This window comes from Falco rusticolus, chromosome 6 (assembly GCF_015220075.1).
Source record: "Falco rusticolus isolate bFalRus1 chromosome 6, bFalRus1.pri, whole genome shotgun sequence".
Classification (NCBI taxonomy): Eukaryota; Metazoa; Chordata; class Aves; order Falconiformes; family Falconidae; genus Falco; species Falco rusticolus.
In genome coordinates this window covers 42164325-42185582 of record NC_051192.1, presented here as the reverse complement: position 1 = coordinate 42185582, position 21258 = coordinate 42164325, and the positions used below count along the sequence as shown (strand labels likewise).

Sequence of the window (21258 nt, the reverse complement as noted above, 5' to 3'; positions counted from 1 at the left end):
CAGGTAGTTTTTCAAAGTGTCAAATTCTCCAAGTTCTGCAGATACAGTTTTCTTTCTGTGTGTGTGTTCATCAGGTAGTCACTGAGCTGTGAACTCCCATTTTTAAACAAAGCCACCATTCAGATTTTTTTTGTACAAATAATTTTACAAAGCACAAATGAACTGTGCTAAATGGCACAACAACAGCTTCCAATTAAAAGAATTACAATCACTTCTTAGAAAAGATGATTCTTTCAGACTATTTTCAAACTGAGAATAGCTTTCAATTATCCTTAAATCAAAAGGTAATTGATTATGCATTTGAAGATCCTTGTACAGGAACAATGGGCTGCTTATTCATAATTTGTATTCAGGGATGTGCTGCTTTGAAAGGCTTGGTAGCGCATCTTGTAGAAATGGCCTGGTTTGATAGTGATATATTAGACAATTTAATATCTTGGTTACGATTCCTAACAGCAAAAAAATTATGTTGTCCAAATAGTGTTGGGAATGCTTCCTTGGTGCAAGCCAGTCAATTCAGGCACAGAGAACACTCCCATTTCTATCTTGCTAACAACCCCATGTGAGATGCCAAGGGAGCGTTATACCATATTATGACAGTAAGTAATACTTTGTTGAGAATATATTGCTTTTTTTGTGTTTGGTTTTTGATTAATGGACTCATGTTTAATTAATGGACTCATGTTAAAATAACATAAACCACCCCTGCTGTTCTAGAGATCTTTTTGGATCTTGGTGTGGGAAAGTGAAAGAAGTCTCTTTCTTAGGAAGAAGACTTCCCTTTCAGCGGGAAACTGAAAGATGTTTTGAACTGAGTTCCCCCTGTTGTCAGTAGGAATTAACAGGTGGAGGGAGAAAGTCGCGTTTCAGCACTCTCTGGAGTGTAATGGCAAGGAGCGTCCTGTTAGTGGTGTCCTCAGTCATCTGATGAGGTTGCAGGGAGCCCTTTTCCCTTTAAGGTTCCCCTTTTCTGAGCTGGTGATTCTGCCTCTTAGTCTTGGTGTGTAGACTTTGCCCAACAGTGCTCATCTACAGCCTTCCTTACTATTTCTACCCTCTCAAAGCCCAGTTTCTGTTGTGCTTAATGTTTTGGGGCTGTTTCCTTCTCCTACACCTTTCTGAACCCTATGCTAACAAGAGTCTGCTTCCTTATCCGTGCTTCCTCATTCTCCTTGCTTTAGCTGCGACTTGCACAGTCAGCTGCGATCCAGTTCCTGTCTTATGAAGGTTTGACTCCACATAGTTTGAGGAGGAGATGAGAGGGGTAGTAGTGAAGGTGCTGCTCAACAGTGCACTTCAGTCGTCCTGTTGCTTCTGGAACAGATTTGCTCAGAATGCAAATGGCTCTTTTCTGGCTTTTAAAACCACCCTGAGTAAAGTAGGTTCTAGGGGACATTATACAGACAATTCTGGCATTTCCCAGTTCTTTAGCTGAGAGCAGACCTGCAATACAGAACTCTTCACTGTTAACTAATATTAGGATTATTTATCACAAATACTTATGTCCATCCATGCATTTTCTAGTCTGTGTCTCTGCAATGGTGAGGAGCTGTCATATTTCTTTTCTATTGAAAGATTCAGTGATAAAGATGGTTTTGTGTGTGTTTTAAGGCTGTGTCCTTGTTGTGGAATATTTTGATTTGATGTTGTCTTGGAAACTGACTTCACTGAAGGTTGGCATATGGTTAACATACAGATTAATTTTTATTCCTATTCTATTTCTGTTGTCTTGTTCCTACTGATTGATTATATCTGTTTTTCTCGGAACCAAAACCTTTTCTGCTGTTGATTCATGTTCCCTAAAAAAAATTTGCTATTGAAGTGTTGTAGGAAATAACAGTCTCAAAGCAGATGTATTCTGCATTCATGACTATTGTGTGTAAATAAAATTGTATATAAATAAAAAACTATGGCAGGAAGCCTTCTATAGGAAGTTGCTCTTTATGCTTGATTATATAAAGTTTAAAAGCAACTTTATTGTCTTATTGCTGAGATCATGACTCCTTTGGAGTTAGAGGAATGATAGAACCTGTAGTAAGTGTGCAACACTGAGCACTGACTGGCTTTCCTAGTACACCAGTCTCACTTTCAAAGCCTGATTACTTCTTCATGGCATTTGTGTTATGCAGTGTGTAAGGAGTGAAAACATGGGTAGTTTGAACAAAGTTCTAGTGGTGCACAGAAACAAGCACATGCACACCTTTGCTGCCCTCTCGGAGGTGTGAGTGCATTTACTGTATGTTTGCCTGTGCTGCTCCCAACAACATGCAGGTGAGAAAGCAACCCATGAGCTCACATATAGGAGTATCTGAGTGCCCTATGTGCAAGCCCCCATATGTTGCACCCCATTGTGGCAGTCTGCCATTGGGATGCAGACTAACAGCATTTGACAGGGCGGGTGCTCTGTCTGTGCTAGGCAAATGCCAGCAGAGTGACTTGTGGCTGTACCAAAGCATGTTTTGACTGCTTCTGTTCTCACTTCAAGTTCTGTTCTGCAATTTTTTGTGATTTTCTTAGAATTTGGGCTGATGTCGCCTTCAAAAAGTCTTCTTGTAATTCCTCAGCTACTCTTTAATAGCAGCACAGTGAGTTGGGCGTTGATAGTCTTCCTCTTTAAATGGTACATTTAAATGTACATACAAATGCTGCAGAGTTTTGAGTATTCAACCCTGCCCCAACTATTCACACTCACGGGCTTAACAGCAGTTGTTCCCCAGGCTGTTTGCTGGGGCTGGGCCATTCAGTTGTATTACAGCCCCCACAGTTGTAATGTAGAATATATCCAGTTATTAGAAGGACTTGAGGGAGTAAGTGTGCTTTATATTTTACTTGGACTCGTGCACTTCGAGGCCAGTGTTAGGATCCCTGCCAGCATCTGAGCTTCAGTAACAGAAGAAAGACAGGAGAGTCTAGCAGTTAGGACATGACTGAAGTGCCGCTTACTCAGTTGTTGTTGCTATACTTACGAGCACAGATCTAGAACCCTTAGTCCTGGCTCAAGACTCCCATTGTGCACTAAGTATTTGTACAAACATACCTCTGTTCAGTCTTTGCTCTTTGGCTAACCTTGGCTTACCTCTCTTGTGTTTGACCTTCCCCTCACCCCATCAGAACTATTATTTGCTGTTATTTGTCAATTTACCTGTCTTAATACAAGGACTTTTACAGGGTGAACGTGAAAATTTGCATTTCAGCAATTAAGATCAGAACTGCTCATCGGTAGTTTCTAGCCTTTTTCAGTCTGCAGGCCCTTAAATATTTGCTTGTGTAGATGGTATTCAGTGGCCTGTACACTAAAGCCTAGTGACAGTAGGCTTGCTTTTCTGAGTTTCGTTTTTGCTGTCCCAGGGATCTTAAGGGACTTGTGGACTCTAAGTTGACTACCTTGAATTTTGTGATTGTAAATACTTGTTATTGGATATAATTATTTTTTCCCATTTGTATGTATTTCCTTGACTTTCAATTACTGTGCTGGAAGCTGTGGTGTGTTTTTTCTCAGTATGGTCCATTGTTGGCCTCTCAGGTTTTCACACGTATTTGATCAGCTCCAATCAAACCACAAATGAAGATGTAAGTTCATAGCATATTTCTACATATATGTTTCTAAATAGTAATGAGAAAGTTTTTCCGTTATTTTTACAGAAACCATACCTATCTGTGTAATTTTATGAATGTCTCGATAGGGAAGTAGTAGTAACTTGGTCATGCTTGATTCAAAATATCAGAAGAGATCTTTTGAACTGTATTGGTTGTGGCTTGATGACGTGCTGGTTACACACTCTGTCCAGATCTGTATCTTGAAATAGGAAATATAGAAGAGGCAACACGAAGAAACAAGTATATTTTATACAATAGGAAATTACTAAATAATTTTCAGTACCTGTTTTTTACTGGGAGTCCTAAATATTCTTGGACTCAAAAATTGTACTGTAAAAAATTTAAAGTATGTTGAATTCTCAAAACAAAAATTTCATCCTTTATTTTTCCATTGAAATTGCTTTGTCAGTCAGTTCTAAAACCTCCAGCAAGGAGCATATAATTAACTTCCTCATTTCTGCATATTTCACACATAATTTCCATTTTTTTGGTGTGGAATTATGTTTAACTGTGTGTAGAGGTTTCATGTGTCCTTCCCTAACTAAAAGGAGAAATAGAAAGTGAACAAAAGGACAAAATAAAAACATCTAGGTAGCTGATGGTATAGAAAGCTTGTTGGAATTTAGCAAGTAACCTAACAAATTACTGCAAGCTTAAAATTATTGTAATTCTCTGTTGTACCTTTTTTCATAGGTATCTGGCAAAAATAGAAGTAGCATCTTTGGGAGTGTCAGACACATGTTTTATTACTGTTTGCGGTCACAGTTAAAAATACAGATTTTACAATAAATACCAATCAACCAAAAAAAAAACTTACCAAGCAGGCTCAGAATGAATTGTGTCTCAGCATCAAGTATCCAAGCAAGTAGCTTGACTTTGAAGAAATCTACCTTGTTAGTAAGGCAGATAAGATACTCATATTCCTCAGTTATTAGGTTTAGACCAACATTGTCTGTCTAGATGGACCTGCTGTGCTTCCACTGTCCCCCCTTCCCTCAAATAAGTATTTCTTTTGAATTGTTGAAAGTCAGGTAGCAGGGAACTGCAACAGTGTGACATGTCTGAATTTCAAGTAAACTGTTTGGTAATTTCATTTAAAGCATGCATTTCCAGTTGAATACAGTAACACATTTTGCTCAGACTCTCAAGTATCTCACAAACACAAGAGCATGACTAGCTAAAAGAAAGTGTACTATGCACTAAAAGGTAGTAATGTCTGTAGTTGCTTCATAATATTTTAAAGCCATTTGTGAACTTTAGGCAAGGTAATGTTGTGTGGTAATGCGCAGCTTGAGAACTTACCCAAGAGTATGGAAAAGTGCTCTATTGCTGGCTTTAATGGTATGTTGCATTTCAACTTCATTTGTAAAATTAAACTTAGACCATTATGTTTAGATGCTGAAATTCCTACTGTGAGTATATTGATCCTTTGAGATTTTGGGTTGCCTAAATCTGTGGAGGGTAAAGCATGCGCTTGCTTGTAAGGGTCCAGCCTTTCCTAAAGCCCAAAGCTCTAAGCTGTTTGGAAAGTGTGATCATGGGTTTTCTCTGATCTGCCTCTGATGTAACTAGCATGTTGCTTCTTTGGTAACCCTTAATTTGCCTCATCCATTTTCTGTGTTGTATTATATGTGATGCCTCTTGTTCATATCTCTTCAGATTAAAGGATCATGGTCAAATAAAAGAGGTAAAGAAAACTATAATCCATACAGTTATGGCAACATCTTTACTAATTGCTGTGCTGCACTCTGTGGGCCCCTCTCTCCAAGGTAAGAGCATTAAAGGTATTGCTAGTGTAAATGAAGCCACATGATTATTGATGAAAAAAAAATATTCTTTGTGATTGCTTGAGTTTACTCAACAAAAATAAAGGTTAGTTTTACTGTCCATTAAAAGCTTTAATTACATTTTTATTTAGTAATAATGAGATAAATTGGTAAATTGAGGTTAAATGAAGTTAGTGATCAGATCCTGTAAAATATATTTAAGGTTGACATCCAAAATGAAAATAACTTTTTTTTACTTGTTGTTTGAACTTTTGCCACTGCAGTTAATAACTCCTAGCAGTAAAAGATTTCATGTAGTTAGCTGTTGCATGATGGACGATTTGAAACTGTATTAAACTCCTACATATCTAACAAATGTCACATGTTTAGGAAAGTTTAGGAACCTTAATTCTACAACAAGCTTGATAATTGTCCTTTTTTGTCTTTTCACTGTAAACAGTTTTATTTAAATGGACAATAATTTTTCTTTATACTATGATTAACATATACACATTAGGCTGAATTTGATCTTACACCGAAGCGATTCCAGAGAAAGTGTAATGGATTAACTTTTGCTGCTTACATTTTGACTTTTGAAATCCAAAATATTTGTATAGTCAAAGTTTCAGATAGTTTTTCAGCCAGCTTGAACAAAATATAATACAGAGCTGAGACTAGAGAAATAAACCTGGCGGCTGGAAAGATTTAATTCTCTCTTTATTCCAATACTCAGAGGTTAGATAGTTCATGTACTACATGTACAGTAGAGGCCCTCTTCCTCTGTGGAGAGTAGCTGATGTAGATTACTTTTGTGGCGTACTCATCAGTTGAAGCTGATTTGCTTTGTCTGGAATTAAGTAGTTATGAATCTGAACTATGGAGAAGAAAGTAAATGATTTTATAGTCTAGTGGCTAAGGTGTTTCATTGGAATTGGGATTTCTGTCTTTGCTGTTATGAATATCAGAGGTGGTTCTTCTTGAGTAGTCAAAGGTCAACAGAAGAGACTGACATCTTTCCCTAAGAGGAAGACAACTAAGTTAAAATGTCCACGTACTGCGTTAACACTGTAATACCTGTGGTGAGAAAGAGTAACCCTGTCTCTGCTTCCTGCCTTTATGGATGGTGCCTGAAGCCAGCCCTTTAATTCTGCCATTTTGCTTTCCATAAAAGTATGTGACGTAAAACCTCAGTGCTATGCTTCAGATTCTTTTGTTTGACTGGCATTGGCTCCTGTGTTTTAAATTCCATGTAGCAACGTAACTTATTCAGATGATGAAGTATGTAGAGTTTCTGCACAGAGATACTTTGTGACCAACAGTAAAAAAATTAATGACTGTAAAATGTAAATTATAACCTTGGGTTTTTTGACTTTTAATCTCAGTTGTGTCCCAGGTCACTAAATATTATTTTTTTCCTTAAATTCTGACAAATTGGTTTAGCGGCAATTACAGTTTTAAATTCAAATTGTTCACGTGCATTTTAGAGTGGAATGCAGAGAGGATCTGTAAATAATGCAGACTTTTCTTGCTTCTGTTAAAGATCATGTTTCTAATTTTTAAACCTATTCTGCCCAATTCAGAATGCATTTTATATGTCCTCAACAGTAACTTTCAAATCTTAATTTGTTCCATAACTGTCAGCATTGGTCTAATTAGTGCTCTGATATAATAAATGATACAACTTTTTTAAGCATCTGATTTTTGAAGAAGTGCTTTCCATTTGGAAGACTGTAATCTCAGGTGGATTTCTAAGTGTTTTGAATGTACATTAAAACCTGTCCTGCAGCCTTCATGAGGAAAGCTTAAACTGGTCTCTGAAGTGGTAGAAACCTCAATGACTTTTGAGAGGAGAAACACCTTAGATTTTTCTAAGCATCCTGTTCTTATCCTTTAAAACTGAAGCTATCTTGACTCTTAGTGAATTTAGAGGTCCGATAAATCAGCAAGTAAAACCAGTTCTGTGCTGACTTTAGCTCTCAAGTGTTTTAAGGCATTCCTGTTATTATGTCTTAGTAACTGGAACCATAAACCCTCCAGTTAAAATTTTATATCCTGTAGTAAAATTTGTAGTTTTCCATGGAAAGTAACATTGTTCAGGTCACAGGAGAAAAATTTTGGCCTATGATTAAAAATATATGGAACTATAATTGAAACCTACATATAATTAAAATGTTTTAAAACACACCAAAAAAACCCACCCAACTTCAAATTAATTCAAGCATAAACAGTTGAAAAGGTTTTGGGTTTTTTTTTTTGTGTGGAAATGATATGAGCTAATACACATGCAGAATATAGTACTTTGATATATGTACATTCAGCTTTTTGGAAGTATTAAGTAGCAGAACCTAAGTGATGTTTATAGTTCCTAAACTGAGAGTAAAATTGCATGTGGAATTATAGCAAAATCTTTAGCTAGATAAGGTTATTCCATTATTTTTTTATATATATAATCTTCTGTAGATTTTTACTTGTTTTCTTTGATTTCTCAAAAAAATTTTCTTAGAGGAAATAAGAAATGAGTGCATCACTTTGGTAAGAATAGTGGAGCACTATAAGCAGTTTGAAGTAGCTGTCATCAAACACCTGGCAAGTAAGGTGTCTGAACAGAAGTTTTGCTTGCTTTCTAAATTTTGTGATTAAGTAGCTTTAATTTAGAGGTGTGGAAACCTTCAAAATAGATACTGATTCAAAGTGCACTAGTGAGTTTTGTAATTTTTTTTCACACCTGTGGTTTAAAATTCTTGGGGTTTGTGGTATCTGCTGGTAAGCTTCTAGATCTTTTGTCTATGATAAAAATCCAGAAAAGTACATAGGACTATGTGGCAGGTAGTATTACAAGGAAGCAATTACCTTGCTGATGAGTAGAAATGAAGTCTTGTACTTCAGTTGAATAAAAGGGGACATGTGAAGGTATTGGCGAGGTATTAAAGAAAATGATAGACAATTTTTCTTTCTTTTTATTGAAAGGAGGTAGCTATTAATCAGAAATATCTCTAACAGGTTTTCTTTATTTTGTTTATTCTGTAGCTTAATTGACAGAAGAGGATTTATACAACCAGATACAGCACAGTTAGCAGGACCATCAAATGGCATTACTATGTACGGGGCCACACAATCTCAGAGCAACATGGTAGGAATCATCCCATAGTGTTGTTCATCAAGATTCCTGTGAATGTTTTCCTTCTCCACTTTCATGTGAACTAATCAAGTAATAACTAACTGTGGATACAGCTGACACTCTGGGTGGAATTACTTGTTTATTAACAGTAAAGAAAAAAACCCCAAGGCTGTTTTTTTTTTAATGTATGTTTTACAGTGTAATAGTTACTGGTCATGGATTCTAAAAAACAGACAGGCTTTTCTACACTGTTGATTTATTGAATATACTGGCATTTTGACTTGTACTGTTGCCAACTGTTTTGAACTGGAATATTCAAGAATCATGGACTTGCTCTGGTTCATCATTTTCCAGCTGACTGTTATTTTGTGTGGCACTTTCTTCATGCTGCTTCCTTCTTTGCTTGTACACTGAGGTTTTGTATAGACTAATGTGTTTTAAAAAGCAAAGAGGAGCAAAGAGGAGTTTCTAGGGGAGAAAGACGAAAGAGCAGGAGGACACTGAACTTCCAATGAACAAAAAATGGCAACTGGATTGTTACAACAAAAGCTTTTAAACTTCTTTGAAACTGTGCCAATAGTTTTTACCTTTTTTTTTTTTTTAATGCTGGTAGCATTGGCTATCATAATGGAAGATAGGATTTCCAGTGCCAAGAAGAAGAGAATAACTGGAAAGAGATCTTTTTCCAAAGGCAAGCATCTTACATATGTGCCTATTTCTGAATTGTTATCCACATATCTTTATATTATGTGGGTTCTAAGACTGTGTCAAAGAAGCCATGAGTTATGGACACGCTCCCTCTGCCAAAAAAAAAAAAGAGGTGGCCACAAGGCCTTCTGACATAATTTAGCACTTCTCTTGAACAAAAGAAGAAAAGACTCACTCTTCCCAGACAGATTAGTTTTAGTGTCACTGATAAACTGGTATAAAATTTTTGCTGTAGTTCCTAAGCTGTTTTTACTTATTATTTTGAGGATTAAATAGAATATTTGTTAGTCTTCTTAATGAGAAAATGTACTAGAGACACAGTATTAACTCTGAATCTTCTGTGAGGTGCAGTGGTGCAGAACAAGGTAATGCTCCATGCAAATTTTACTAAAAAAAAAAAAAAAAAGTTACTCTGAAAAGAGAAAAGGGGTTTAAAAAAAAAAAAAAAAGGGGAGACATTCTAGAAATAGTCTGAGGTCTTTCAGGGATTACCCAAATTCTCTGACTCTATCAAAGCTTCTTGTTTGCAAGGATCATTAACCCACAATAAGCCCCTTGCATTAAATTATCTTAACATTCTAAGATTTATACTTGCACTGTAAGAAGACACTATCATTATTACCAGATATTAATGAGAAAATCCTGTGCCAGTTTGATAGAAAGTTGACTCTAAAAAGAATCTAGAAATTGAGAAATCTGTTATGGTATTACTTTAAGTCAAACAGGTAGCTGTTATGAATTTAGAGTGTAATACCTGTAATTACGCAAATTCTGCAAGGATTTGAACTCCTTATATCCTAGAACATCACACTACTTGAACTGGGGAAGGCTTGGGTTCTTTAACAGTCATCAGAGTCACTTGGAAATGTGTAGCTTTCGTTCTTGAAAGTGATCTCTCAGGAAAAGCTTGAAAAATGTGATGTTTGGTATGGAGGAATATCTTTAAGACTGTGATGTGATTTTTCTCAGGGTATTATTCATGGTCTGTATCCAAAACTAATTGGCTTCTAGTGGCAGCTGGCTATCAACATTAACATTTCTCCCTTGAGTTTTGTTGCAAACTGTTAAAGACCTGCTTAGTTTCCCATTCTCTCTAGCACTGTTTTCTGTTCCCTGTGTAAACTCGTGCATTTTTCCCTGAGTTGTTTAAAGCATAAGAAATTATAAATTAATTTCCTGCTGGCAGCAATGCAGTGGGATGTAACTTCCCTTCTGATTTGTTCTTGTTTCACATTTCCCTTTTTCTGTATTCAAAGGTCAAAGTTTTTACTCTTCTCAGCAGACACTGTGCCTACTTTCAGGTTCCCATCTCTCCTGTCTCATGAAGCAGCAAACAACAAAACTGATTTCTCTATTTCATAGTTAAGATCTCAATCTCATCTACATAAACAGACTTCCTTTTTTTTCCATACCAAAATTAGCTCACCTTACTGCTAGTTTTAGCTGTTTTCAACTATTCTGGTGTTACGAAATTTCCTGTTCCAATTTAAATTTAGACAGAAATAATAAATTAAAACTTCATCATTCTATTAAAATCTTTTCCCATTAAGTGACCCCTATAGTACTTTTCCAGACTTTACAGTATCTGTTTCTCTCAGCTTTCTTCCCAGTACACAATCTTAGATTTTTCTGAAGAATTTTGGGAACAGGAGTGCTGGGAACACCAGCCATTCACTTTTTCTCCCCTGAAAAGGACTGCAAGAAGGTTCTTGAGTGAAAGGCAGTTGAGTATACTTTATGGCAGAAGTAAAACAAGACATGCGGCATCCTGTTACTTGGTTTTTGGTTGGTGGAGTTTTGGTTTGGGGGTTTTTTAGAGGAATAATCTCTGTAAGATTGTATAGAATCCCTTGGGCTAGAAGTTCAGATGCAAACATCGAAATTTCTTTTGGTGATTGATGGTTTAAATAATAGACTAGCTCAAGCCCAAGACTCTAGTGGAAGCAAAACAGTAGAGGGACAAGTCCTTGTGGAGGAAGAGGTTTCCTTTTTACCTTGTGTCCTCACTGACAAAAGTTAGGCAAAACATGGAATATGATCCAGTCTTCCCTTCTGGAAGGTTGCATACCTCTTGGGGAGGACTCAGAGGCATAAAATGAAAAACACTTTCTTGGAGGTGAGGCAGGTGCACCACAAAGAACTGGCAAGTTTGAAGGAGATGTATTGGTATTGCAGCTTGTATTCATTTGGTTTCAGATAAGGACAAGCAAAGTGAAATACCTTGACTTAAAAGCATGTGTAGATCATAGTCTGATTCCATAAATACTTTTTTAATGGCAGAGGTTTAGCCATTTGTACGTCATCAGGGATAATTACACTATTTTAGCAAGTTTAATGCTTTTGAGTACAGGAAATACCTTATTAGAAATCTGAGATGTGTTTCAGTACACATTTATGGGGTGTCTCCTTGGATTTTATTCCAGATTGCATTACATCTTATCTCTACACTGAATCTTAATGTCTAGATGTTATACTTCTTAATCCATATAGCATGCTAAAATATCTCTCCTGTCCATTGATATTAAAGGAAGATTTTAATGAGCATATTCTCTCACACTTGTCTGCTCTTATTCCTTGCCTTCCCTTCCCTCAAATCTTTTACTCAGTGCTTTTGTCTTTCTAAATAGATTTCTTGTGCCTCACCCAGCTAGCCTCTCATCATTCTTTAAACCTCTCTGGTTGCTTAGAATTATATTCTGCTTTTATATATTTTAATACATCTTTTAGCATAGCATTATTTTTGCATTTAAACCTCAAAATACATATCAGGTTAAGTTTAAACTTGCCAGACACTTTTTTTTTTTCAGTGCAATACATTATCTCTTATTCAGGATACTATTGTGGGGCACTATTTTTGTATTTAACAGCTTTGTGGTAATTTTGAGACTTAGAATATTTCATGTAGGAGCTACCCTACTTGTGCTAGTGACTCAGTTTGTCACAATCTCAGAAAGTCGGGGTTATTGCTCTAATCAGCGCTTCATAGCCTCTTACTATGATTTTTTTTCCCTAGAGCTTTTAAAGAGTTTTTTCTCCTGTTCTCTCCTTAGTATCTCCCTTATTTTACTAAGAAATGAAATTGTATTTACTTTTTCAAAGGCTGGAGCCACATATAATTATTTTTTCCTGGTACATTCCCAGTGGTTTTTTTTATCTGTTTTCCAATAGAATTTGAAATTAATCTGGTAAATTCATTAGCCAGCTTCTTAATATCCTTATCCACGTGACAAGCATGATCACTTGGAACTCATGAGCTGTAGACCTGGTATTTCCAAAGTATTTCCCTGTTGCACTTTATTGCTGACTGTTTTTACAAGCTCTTCATTAGTTTGAGTGCGCAAGTATCTCTTCTCATTCTTAAGAATTTTTTTTGCATGAAACACAGTATCTCACCCATTATGAAATCATACTTTTCTCTATATTTTATTCTTTTTTTCTCTTTTAAGATTTGTTTTCTTTTTATTCTGAAAAAAAGTTGTTATTTGACCATAAACCTTTCAGCTACCATTACCTGGATCTGCACTTCTGTAGCCTCAGTAGAATTGTGCGAGAGTAGAACTCTTTGATGGTGATGAAAAGATTAATGACTAAAAGTGATGTGATGAAAAGATTAATGACTAAAAGTGATGAGACAAAGGCCATGTATCATAGTAGAGATTAGGTTCATAAAATTGATGCCTACTCTTCCAGCCTTGTGAAGCTATTGTTGATGACTGATGTCATTCTGAAGAATCAGGGGCGGGGGGGGTGTGGAGGGGAGCTTTTGGAAGGAGGTGACATCATATGTTTGCTAGCAGGTAAATATCTTGGAAACTCTATATGCATTTGCCGAACCCCTTACAGAGACCTTTCTCAAATTCTAGCATTTAACAATTTCTTGTAGGCAGAAATTGTATGTATGTAGCAGAAAGCGAGCGGTTCCTCATCTCAACCCAGAAAGCAGGTAGCAGAACTTTTGTGGTGTCCTTCACATGGCTACCAGGGCAAAGGGAAGAACCACCAAAGAAATCCTCCCTGGCACCTTCTGTGGTGGAGCTGTGCATGGGGGGTTCCATGAAGCATTTTGGCTCCAGAAGAGTGCGAAAGTGAGCAAAAAGTGAGGGGTTTTTTCTATAGTAACTTTTTTAAAAGTGCTATAGTGTCCTAGTAGTGGTTACGTTGTGAAAAAGCAATATTCTGAACTCACAAAGGTAATTAAAAAGTAGTTGTATTTATGAAAAATAAGCTCAGCACCCAATGATAAGACAGAACTGCATCTTTCCTTTGAAGTTGTTTCTGTTTTTCTTTGGGGTGATGGGACCCAAAAAAACCCAATAGAATGCTCTTTCTGCCAACACTCCTTTCATTTAAACATCTCACACACCTTTGGATCAAATGTCACACCAACGGCTTGGGTGTGAGTAGTACAGCTCCTTTTTAAAAAACAAAAATTGCAAGATTTTTCTTAATAAAACCTTTCATTTTTAAATTTTGAATTTGAAAAACACTACATTTCCAACCAGCAGTTTCAAACCAATTCATTTTCACGTTCACCACTTAGCTTTCTCTTAAAAGCTCGAGTTGATTCTTGGGTTTTGATACAGGGTATGTTATTCTTTAGTAATCCATTGTGAAGAAAAGAGAATCTATCTCACTCCATGCACTTTTTTGAGGAATTAGTTTGGTTTATTTTTCCTATAGTATCTCTTGGAATTCTCTAATACCTTCCTTATAAAGTGATATATTTTGCTTCTCTCTGCCTCTGTGTCAGGACAGGTTTATTTCTTTGATTTTAAGAAATTCACTTGTACTCTTGCATTCCTAGGCCGTTGTTCTTCAGTGTTTAAGTAGTTCCTTGTATGCTAAATTCCTTTATTTCCAGTTCTCCCTCTATTTTCCTGGATGCAAACTCTGTTTTCTTACTTATATGTACCACTGAAATTGTAGGAACCATAATAGTGCGTGTGCAACATTTGTTACTAGTGAGAAGTCCAGGAAAGTCCTCTCCCAAACAGTCACATCAGGATTTCTAGCACTGATCTGGAAATCGGAGCCCAGCTGATCCAGGGAACATTAACTCTGAGCCTCCTATCGTACTGCTCCTTTTGCTTTTCATATTCTCATTATTATGAGTAAGTATTTCTATCATGAATGTAAAAGGATCAGCAAGGATAGGAGCCCCACTTTGCTGGGAGTTTTATGAGTGTGTTTCCCTGTATATTTACTCTTGTACTTCACAAATGCAATTTATCATTGCCCGAAACAGAATTTAGGGCTCTTACCAAATCAACGTTACGGTAGTCAAGGTTGATAGAGGTTTTCCATTAAAGTGTTTTACTTCACAGTCAAAATGGGTTAAGGGCGCATGCAGTAAACCAACTTCAGCATTTTGCTGTGGGTTGAGGTATGTTTTAGTAGCAGTTATTTTGATTGTACTTATTTACTGTATTTTTGTTCACATCGCAGAGCAGTATCAGAGCACATGAACTGAATTTCTTTCAGAAGATGTGCTCCCTGAATACACCCACTGTGCTCTAACCATTCATGACATTCAGTCCAGAAGAACAAACAGTAGCTAGTCTGAAGTAAGATCCCTGCAGCAGGTATAGTTTCCCCTTTGGCTTCAGAAGCGTTAATCTTCATAGGTCTAGTCCTGGTGCACTGTACTACTTTCAAGGGGAGCCATTGGCTTGGTGGGTTTTGTGGCTCGGTTGTTGCACAGTATCTGCAATACCATGACTGTGAGCGTGCAATCCTACAGGTGTTGGGGATAGTTGTACAGCTCCATCCCTCCACTCTTTACCCATCTCCTGTATCCGTCTAGTATGGCGCTGCAGCATCCTTTCTGTTACTTCACAGCACTGTCATTCAGTGCAGTCGGTCTCCCCTGAACTTTTTGTTCTTTGTACGTTATTCAGAGATGCTGAGATAAAGCAACCTGCTTTTCTCCGTCTTCTGAAAACTGTAACAATTCTTTACTGTTCCTAGTGTTTAGAAAATTATTTACAGAGTTAATTTAAAATTCAAAGTAAATAAGCTCTGGGTTTGGCTTTAGAAATGTGAAAAATACACTGCCATGTACAACAACTGTGTTAACGTGTATGTTTTGTGTAGCTTAGAAAAAAAATGAGACTTTCTTCAGAAAAAATACCTTGTTTCTTTAGTTGTTTGTATTTATTATTTGTGAAATAAACACAGAATTTTAGGTTTTGTCTAATTTGCTTTAATTTGTGCCTTGTGATGTGAAAATAAATACAGAGACGGCTAAAGATTTCTATGCACATACATAATTGAACTTCTCTACTTGTAGAACTTATTAAACTTGTCCTAACTTCAGAATCTGCTGTTCCTCTGAAACAGTGGAAATTGTAAGTGGAAAATAAAATCAGTAGATCTGAAGTAAGAAGGTACTGGTGGAATAATTTCTACAGTAAAATTTTAGCACTTTAGATTTCAATGCTTGGCTCCCTTTTTGTTACAGTCATAGGCTTTTTTATTTCATTTGAAATGCTGGCATTGAATAATTCACGTGATTAATAGCTGTTAAGATTTTGGCCCTAAATTTTATTTAGTTAAGCGTGAAATATGGAAACAAGGAAAAGCCACCATGCCAGCCCTATAAACACATCTGATTTCCTTGTTTAGTTTTGTGTTGGCTGTTTAGACTCAAAAGTAGCCTGCCCGTATTGTGTGCTGATTTTATCAGGTTTTGTCTCCCTTTTCTAGTATAAACCCCACTCCAGTGCACTTCTGAAAGCTGTTTTCACAGCCTATATTTTTCTAAGATATTTCATGTTCATCACTGTTAAATAGAACCAAAAAAAAAGAAAACCTGAAATGTATCTGAATAAGAGGAGAGGCTTTAGGGAAGTGACAAGTGCATGGAAAATGAAGGAAAGAGAGCACCTGAAAAAGTTTTATAACACACTGTTTAATGGAACTTTATGAGGCTGCTTTATCCTCCGATATTGATTCCGTTGAAATGTACTGGCGTTCGGTAAGAAGAAAACTAATTCAGACTATACAATGAGCTCCAGTAAATTACATTCACCTAATTTAAAACTGTGTACTTGTATTGCCTGGAACACATTAATGATTTCCTTTTGAAGATCAGAGCTTCACTAAAGCAGTAAGTCAGCTGCTAACATTATTTGTTTTCAATGTACCCCTGTTGTTATAGGGATTCCTTTGCTATTTAATGTGCTCTTCAGCCACTGCTTTTCAGAGAAGATGGATTTTGTTGGTCTTTTTGAAGTTTCAAAATTCAATTAGCAGCTTTTAGAGTTCTGCATAGTAAGGTTGGTTGAAGGGCTGTAGTTTAATGGAAATAAGCAGGCATGAATAACAGTATATTAATCAAGAATGAGTTATTCACACTGAATTACTAATTGAAAGCTTGACTTTAAAAGATGCTGACAGTTTTCTTCTTTGTAAGGTACTTATGCAAGGTTTTGGCTTTAAGCCTCTGAGTAATCCTGCTGAAATGATATAGGGCTATTGCTGATCATAATTTGTTGGGGCGAAAAAATGACTTGCAACGTAGATGAACAGAATTTATGCAACACGATGTCAGTCCATTTGTCTTTCTGAAAGTGGAAGTAAATTGGAAAATAGATAACTGAGTAAGGATCGGACTTCTCCCTGTCAAAAAGTAGTTGGTGTGGGAGTCCTAAACCACTTAGACACATTTGAAATAGGTACTACCTATCTACTGTGACAGAGTAGTCTGCTTGCAGGCTTTCTGAATGTAATATGTGTACATCCATCATTAAGCTATTTAGCAGTGGAACTGAAGGACTTGAAAGTATCAGAGGAAGCATTCATAGTGATGGTTTTCATACAGTAAAAGAAGCAAAAGTCTTTCCATGACTTCGCATAGAGTATATCACGGTGCCTCATTAAACTCAAATGGGCGTTTTAGGGAATTGCTGTAATGTTATTAGCAATGGTTATGATTGGGAATATCTTGAACAGATGTTGGATTTGTAATGTCTTTCAGTAATTTGATATAGATTGAAGAAGTCAGTCATAAAGCGGAATGTATTTCAAGGGAAATAACAACAGTGAATAGGCATGTCTTACCTCTGGATACATTTTTTTTTTTATTCTGCTTGCTTGCTTCCAAATTTTGTTTGCTGCATTGAATTTATAATTGTATTCATTGACTGCAGTGTTTCTTCTGCACGGAGAACAGCAGGGCAAATGAATCCAACAGGATTTTGAAAATCTGCAGATGTTATAACTGGTCAGGCTGTGATTTGAGAATTGTCCTTGGAAGCTTTCAACAGTCATGCCAGTTTATGTTAAAGAAACTTAATCTGACAGTAGCTGTACTACCCGCTTAGCTAGTTGGACATAATTGAAACACCTACCTGTCTTCTCATCTCAAGGAATGAATGATAATTTTGAGTAAACAGTTCTTAGGAATGATGTAGAGCCAAAAGCCTTCCTGGTAGTACTCACTGAGCTTTATTGGAGTTATATAATGCTGAATTCGACTTCTTATTGTGAAAGTGCTTGCCAGAAAACCTGTTTTGTACCTTGATTCTTCACATTATCAAGATTAAATTAATCAAGAAACAGCCTACAAATCATTAAAGTTGATATCCAATTAATACATGTGCAGTGCTGCCTGATTTCTACACATTCTTCAAAGTATTGAGTATAGTGTAGTATATTCTCGAGTGTGTATGTATTAAATTGAGGGGCGTGGGGGGGTGGGAGTGGATTTTTGCTCAGAGGCTGTATTGTCAGCAATAACTTTATAGAACAACCTGAATCAAAGGAATTCTTGTTGCAAAACATCTGTAAGTGCCTTAATTCCTATGTGTGAAAACCAATGAAAAAAAGACGCTTGCCAATTGTTTTTTAACTTGGAACGATGCTTGGATTATGCCTTTGGGCCTCTCTCTGAACTGCTAGTTACTCCAGGGTAAAACGAGTAGTGTGGAAGTGATTCACCTCACCTGGAACGAGGGAGGTTTTGAGGTGCCTGGTGCAGTTAACTACACACAGCTAGGCTTTCCAGACGGCTTCAAACAAGAATAAGCAAAGCGTTTGAATTACAGTACTCACAAAATACTATTTTAAAGGTTACCAAAACCCTTAAGTGAACACTTTAAATGTTTATCGTAATTTACTTCGGTAGTAAACCAAAGCACTGGCTCAGTTATGCATGCTTCCCTCCCACCCCACCCCGGGCAGCATGCAATGGGATTTTTGGGTGGCTAACCATGGAACGGTACTAATGGCTTTCTTTTTTTCTCTTCATATCCCATTCTTTTTCATACCTTTTTGTCCATATTCTCCCTTTTTTCTCTGTTTTGTTTGCCTTATATGATTTTGACACCCTTCCATTCTACAGTGTGACCAAGATCAGTGCATTCAGAGCACTAAATTCGTTTTGCAGGCTGCTGCCACCCCCCTACTACAGAGTGAGCCAAGCATAACTAGTGAAGAGCTACCTTTACCAGGAAAGACTTCTATCAGTGGGCCTTGTGCAACTCTAACTCTAGGGCAACCAACACCACCATCTTCTATGCCAAATCTCACATCAGATACAGGTTTGACAGACATGATACCATTAAAAGAGGAACATGAAGGTCATCAGTTTCTCACTCCTGAAGAAGCTCCGTCACCCCCTGGGATGCTGCCAAGTGGAAGTCCTATTACACACAGCCATACAATGCACGTCCTGAGTCTAGCCAGCCAGGATTCATTGCATGAAGACTCAGTACGTGGTCTTGTGAAGCTTAGCTCAGTTTGAACAGCTTTTTTGAACATTGCACCGTTTCTTGGTGTCTATACAAATCTCTACTTAACAGGAATGACACTGCAGTACCACTGTAAGACTTCGTAACATGCCTATAATGGAAACTTTATCGCGTAATGGAGTCTACTAAAAAGACGCGTTATTTTTTTCAGTGGAGCTATGACATTTTTTTGACCAGGTTGTTAATGATTGTGCTTTGATGGTGACTGCGTTTTATTTTTAAACAAAACCAGAAATGGTCAATAATCTTGTTTCCTGAAGCTTGGGTACAGCAAGTTGGAAGTCAGCCTGTAACAAACACCGTGTACAGTACAAAAGAGAGATTCTTGGATGTAAGTGTCATGCTCTGTGTTCTATGCTCTTGTAATACACACTTGTTAAGGCTTACCACACTTGTGGCCAGAATGATCTGCACTTACATGTTATGCTACTAATATTTGAGATAGAAAATTACCATTCCATTTGTTTTAATACAAAAAAAAAAGACTGCAGATATGGATTTGCATGCCACGCTACAGTATGTGTTACAGTGGTGTTGGTATTAAGAGAAAGTGCTGCTTTTTTATTTGTGACTTTCAAAGTGCTGTTTCATTTAAAGACAGTGCAACAAACAAATTAATGGACTGTATTATTTTTTCAATTTATTAAAGTTTATTTTAAATTAATCAGTGGTGCCTAGAAGATGGAGAATTACTGATTTGATCATGTTGCATATCATTTAACCTTCTGTTTAAGTGTTTAGAGTGAGGTATTGTGTTGTGCCATACCACAAGATTCTTCCACCCCCCTAATGTGATACAATTACCTGTGGACCTCCAATAAAATGACATCCTCTATTTCCTGGACATGTGTACAGTTATCCTTGCACAGTTTTCCTGGGGGAAGAGGGGGAAATCATGACTTGTTGGCATAGTTTGTAAAGATTTGACTTGAACATGTTTACGTTATGAAATGAGAGCTATGGAGGAAGAGCTGGTTACAATTAGGATTGCTTCAGCATCTTCTGTGGTTTTGTTTGAGACGTGTATTTGTTCCTGTAAGAAGTCTCTTTGGAAACAGTGGAGTTAGCCTCTGCTTGGACTGTGATTCTGTGTTCGTTATGGTACGGCTGAAGGGTGAGGGGCTTAAGATTCAAGACAAAACCAGACAGCTTCCAGCCAAAACTGCCTCCAGCCATCACCATTTATATTTGTCCTTTAATATTTTCAATGGAAATGTTGATTCCATAGAATCATAGAATGGTTTGGGTTGGAAGGGACCTTAAGATCATCTAGTTCCAACCCCCCTGCTACTTCACAGAATTCTGTGCTTTTTTGTTTTTGTTTCAGTAAAGCACCACAAAAAGGTTAAAGACATTTTTATATTTTTGACATATGTCATATGACATATTTTGATATATGTTTTTTTTTTTTGTGACAGGTGAAGAGAACCTTAGTTAACCTAAGAAAGTTTAGTGGATTTAATACTGTATTTATCATGCTTTTCAGGATGTGGAACCTGGATTCTTCTTTTCTCAGGACAAAATAAGTGCAGTATGTACTTTATCTGATGCTTCTATGGCATGAAAGCATTCACCAGTTAAGAAATTGAACAGTTCTGTATTGTTCACCATGGTTCATTTACTGACACCAAGCTAAAAATCTTTTGGGTTTAACTGTCATTGTTGACATTGAGGACAGTCAGCCTGCTGAAAATCAGTCACCCATGCTATTAAAGCTTCCAACAAGATGCTGACAAAACCCCTACTTCTCTAAGATTTCATAAGCAATCTGTTTCTATAATTGACGATGCTAGCTTTGACCTAATTTGGTGTGGAGAACATAGAAACACTTTGTGACTTTAAGTGCTGTAACTGGGCAGAAAGTTCTGTCCCAGCTATTGGAGTCACCCTCCCAGCGTTTTCCTGAAGCTGGGACAGTCTTCTTTGCACTAGCCAAACCGTAGTGACTGACATGTCCCAGTTGGCTGGTCTCCCAGTAGGCCCTGAGTATCAGCACTTCTGCTGTGTCTGCTCTTGAAGAAGAGCCAGTGATGCTCATCTTACTGATTTCATCTTTGTGGATGTAGCTTCTCATGCATGAAGCCATGAACATCTGCATTAAAGCGGGTTGAGGGCTGGAGATACCGGCCTTCTAGACCTGGGTGGAGAATCCCAGCTTTGAGTTTGTAGACCGGTACTAGTCTGAATCATTATTTCAGTCGTGTGTGGGGGTAGTTAACTGTGGATGCATTACTCGCTATGTGCAAGGACAAGTCAAATATTTTTAATGTGGTTTCAAAACTTGTAGCAGTAGTAATGAGGATCACTATTTTAAGGA

General features: G+C 37.1%; 1 protein-coding gene across 4 annotated transcripts in view; it reads left to right on the top strand.

Moving 5' to 3' along the window:
* The window catches only part of ZDHHC14 (zinc finger DHHC-type palmitoyltransferase 14), a 112665-nt gene extending 92866 nt beyond the window's left edge, over positions 1–19799 (top strand). For 2 of the 4 annotated variants that reach the window (XM_037391453.1, XM_037391454.1), the window contains exons 6-9: positions 3468–3570; positions 5257–5366; positions 8391–8493; positions 18533–19799. In XM_037391453.1, coding sequence (XP_037247350.1) covers positions 3468–3570; positions 5257–5366; positions 8391–8493; positions 18533–18934 — 718 coding nt within the window. In that variant the 3' untranslated portion in view covers positions 18935–19799. The remainder of the gene's footprint in view (positions 1–3467; positions 3571–5256; positions 5367–8390; positions 8494–18532) is intronic. The other 2 variants (XM_037391455.1, XM_037391456.1) reach the window with 1 other exon arrangement.
* The last annotated feature ends 1459 nt before the right edge of the window (positions 19800–21258 follow it).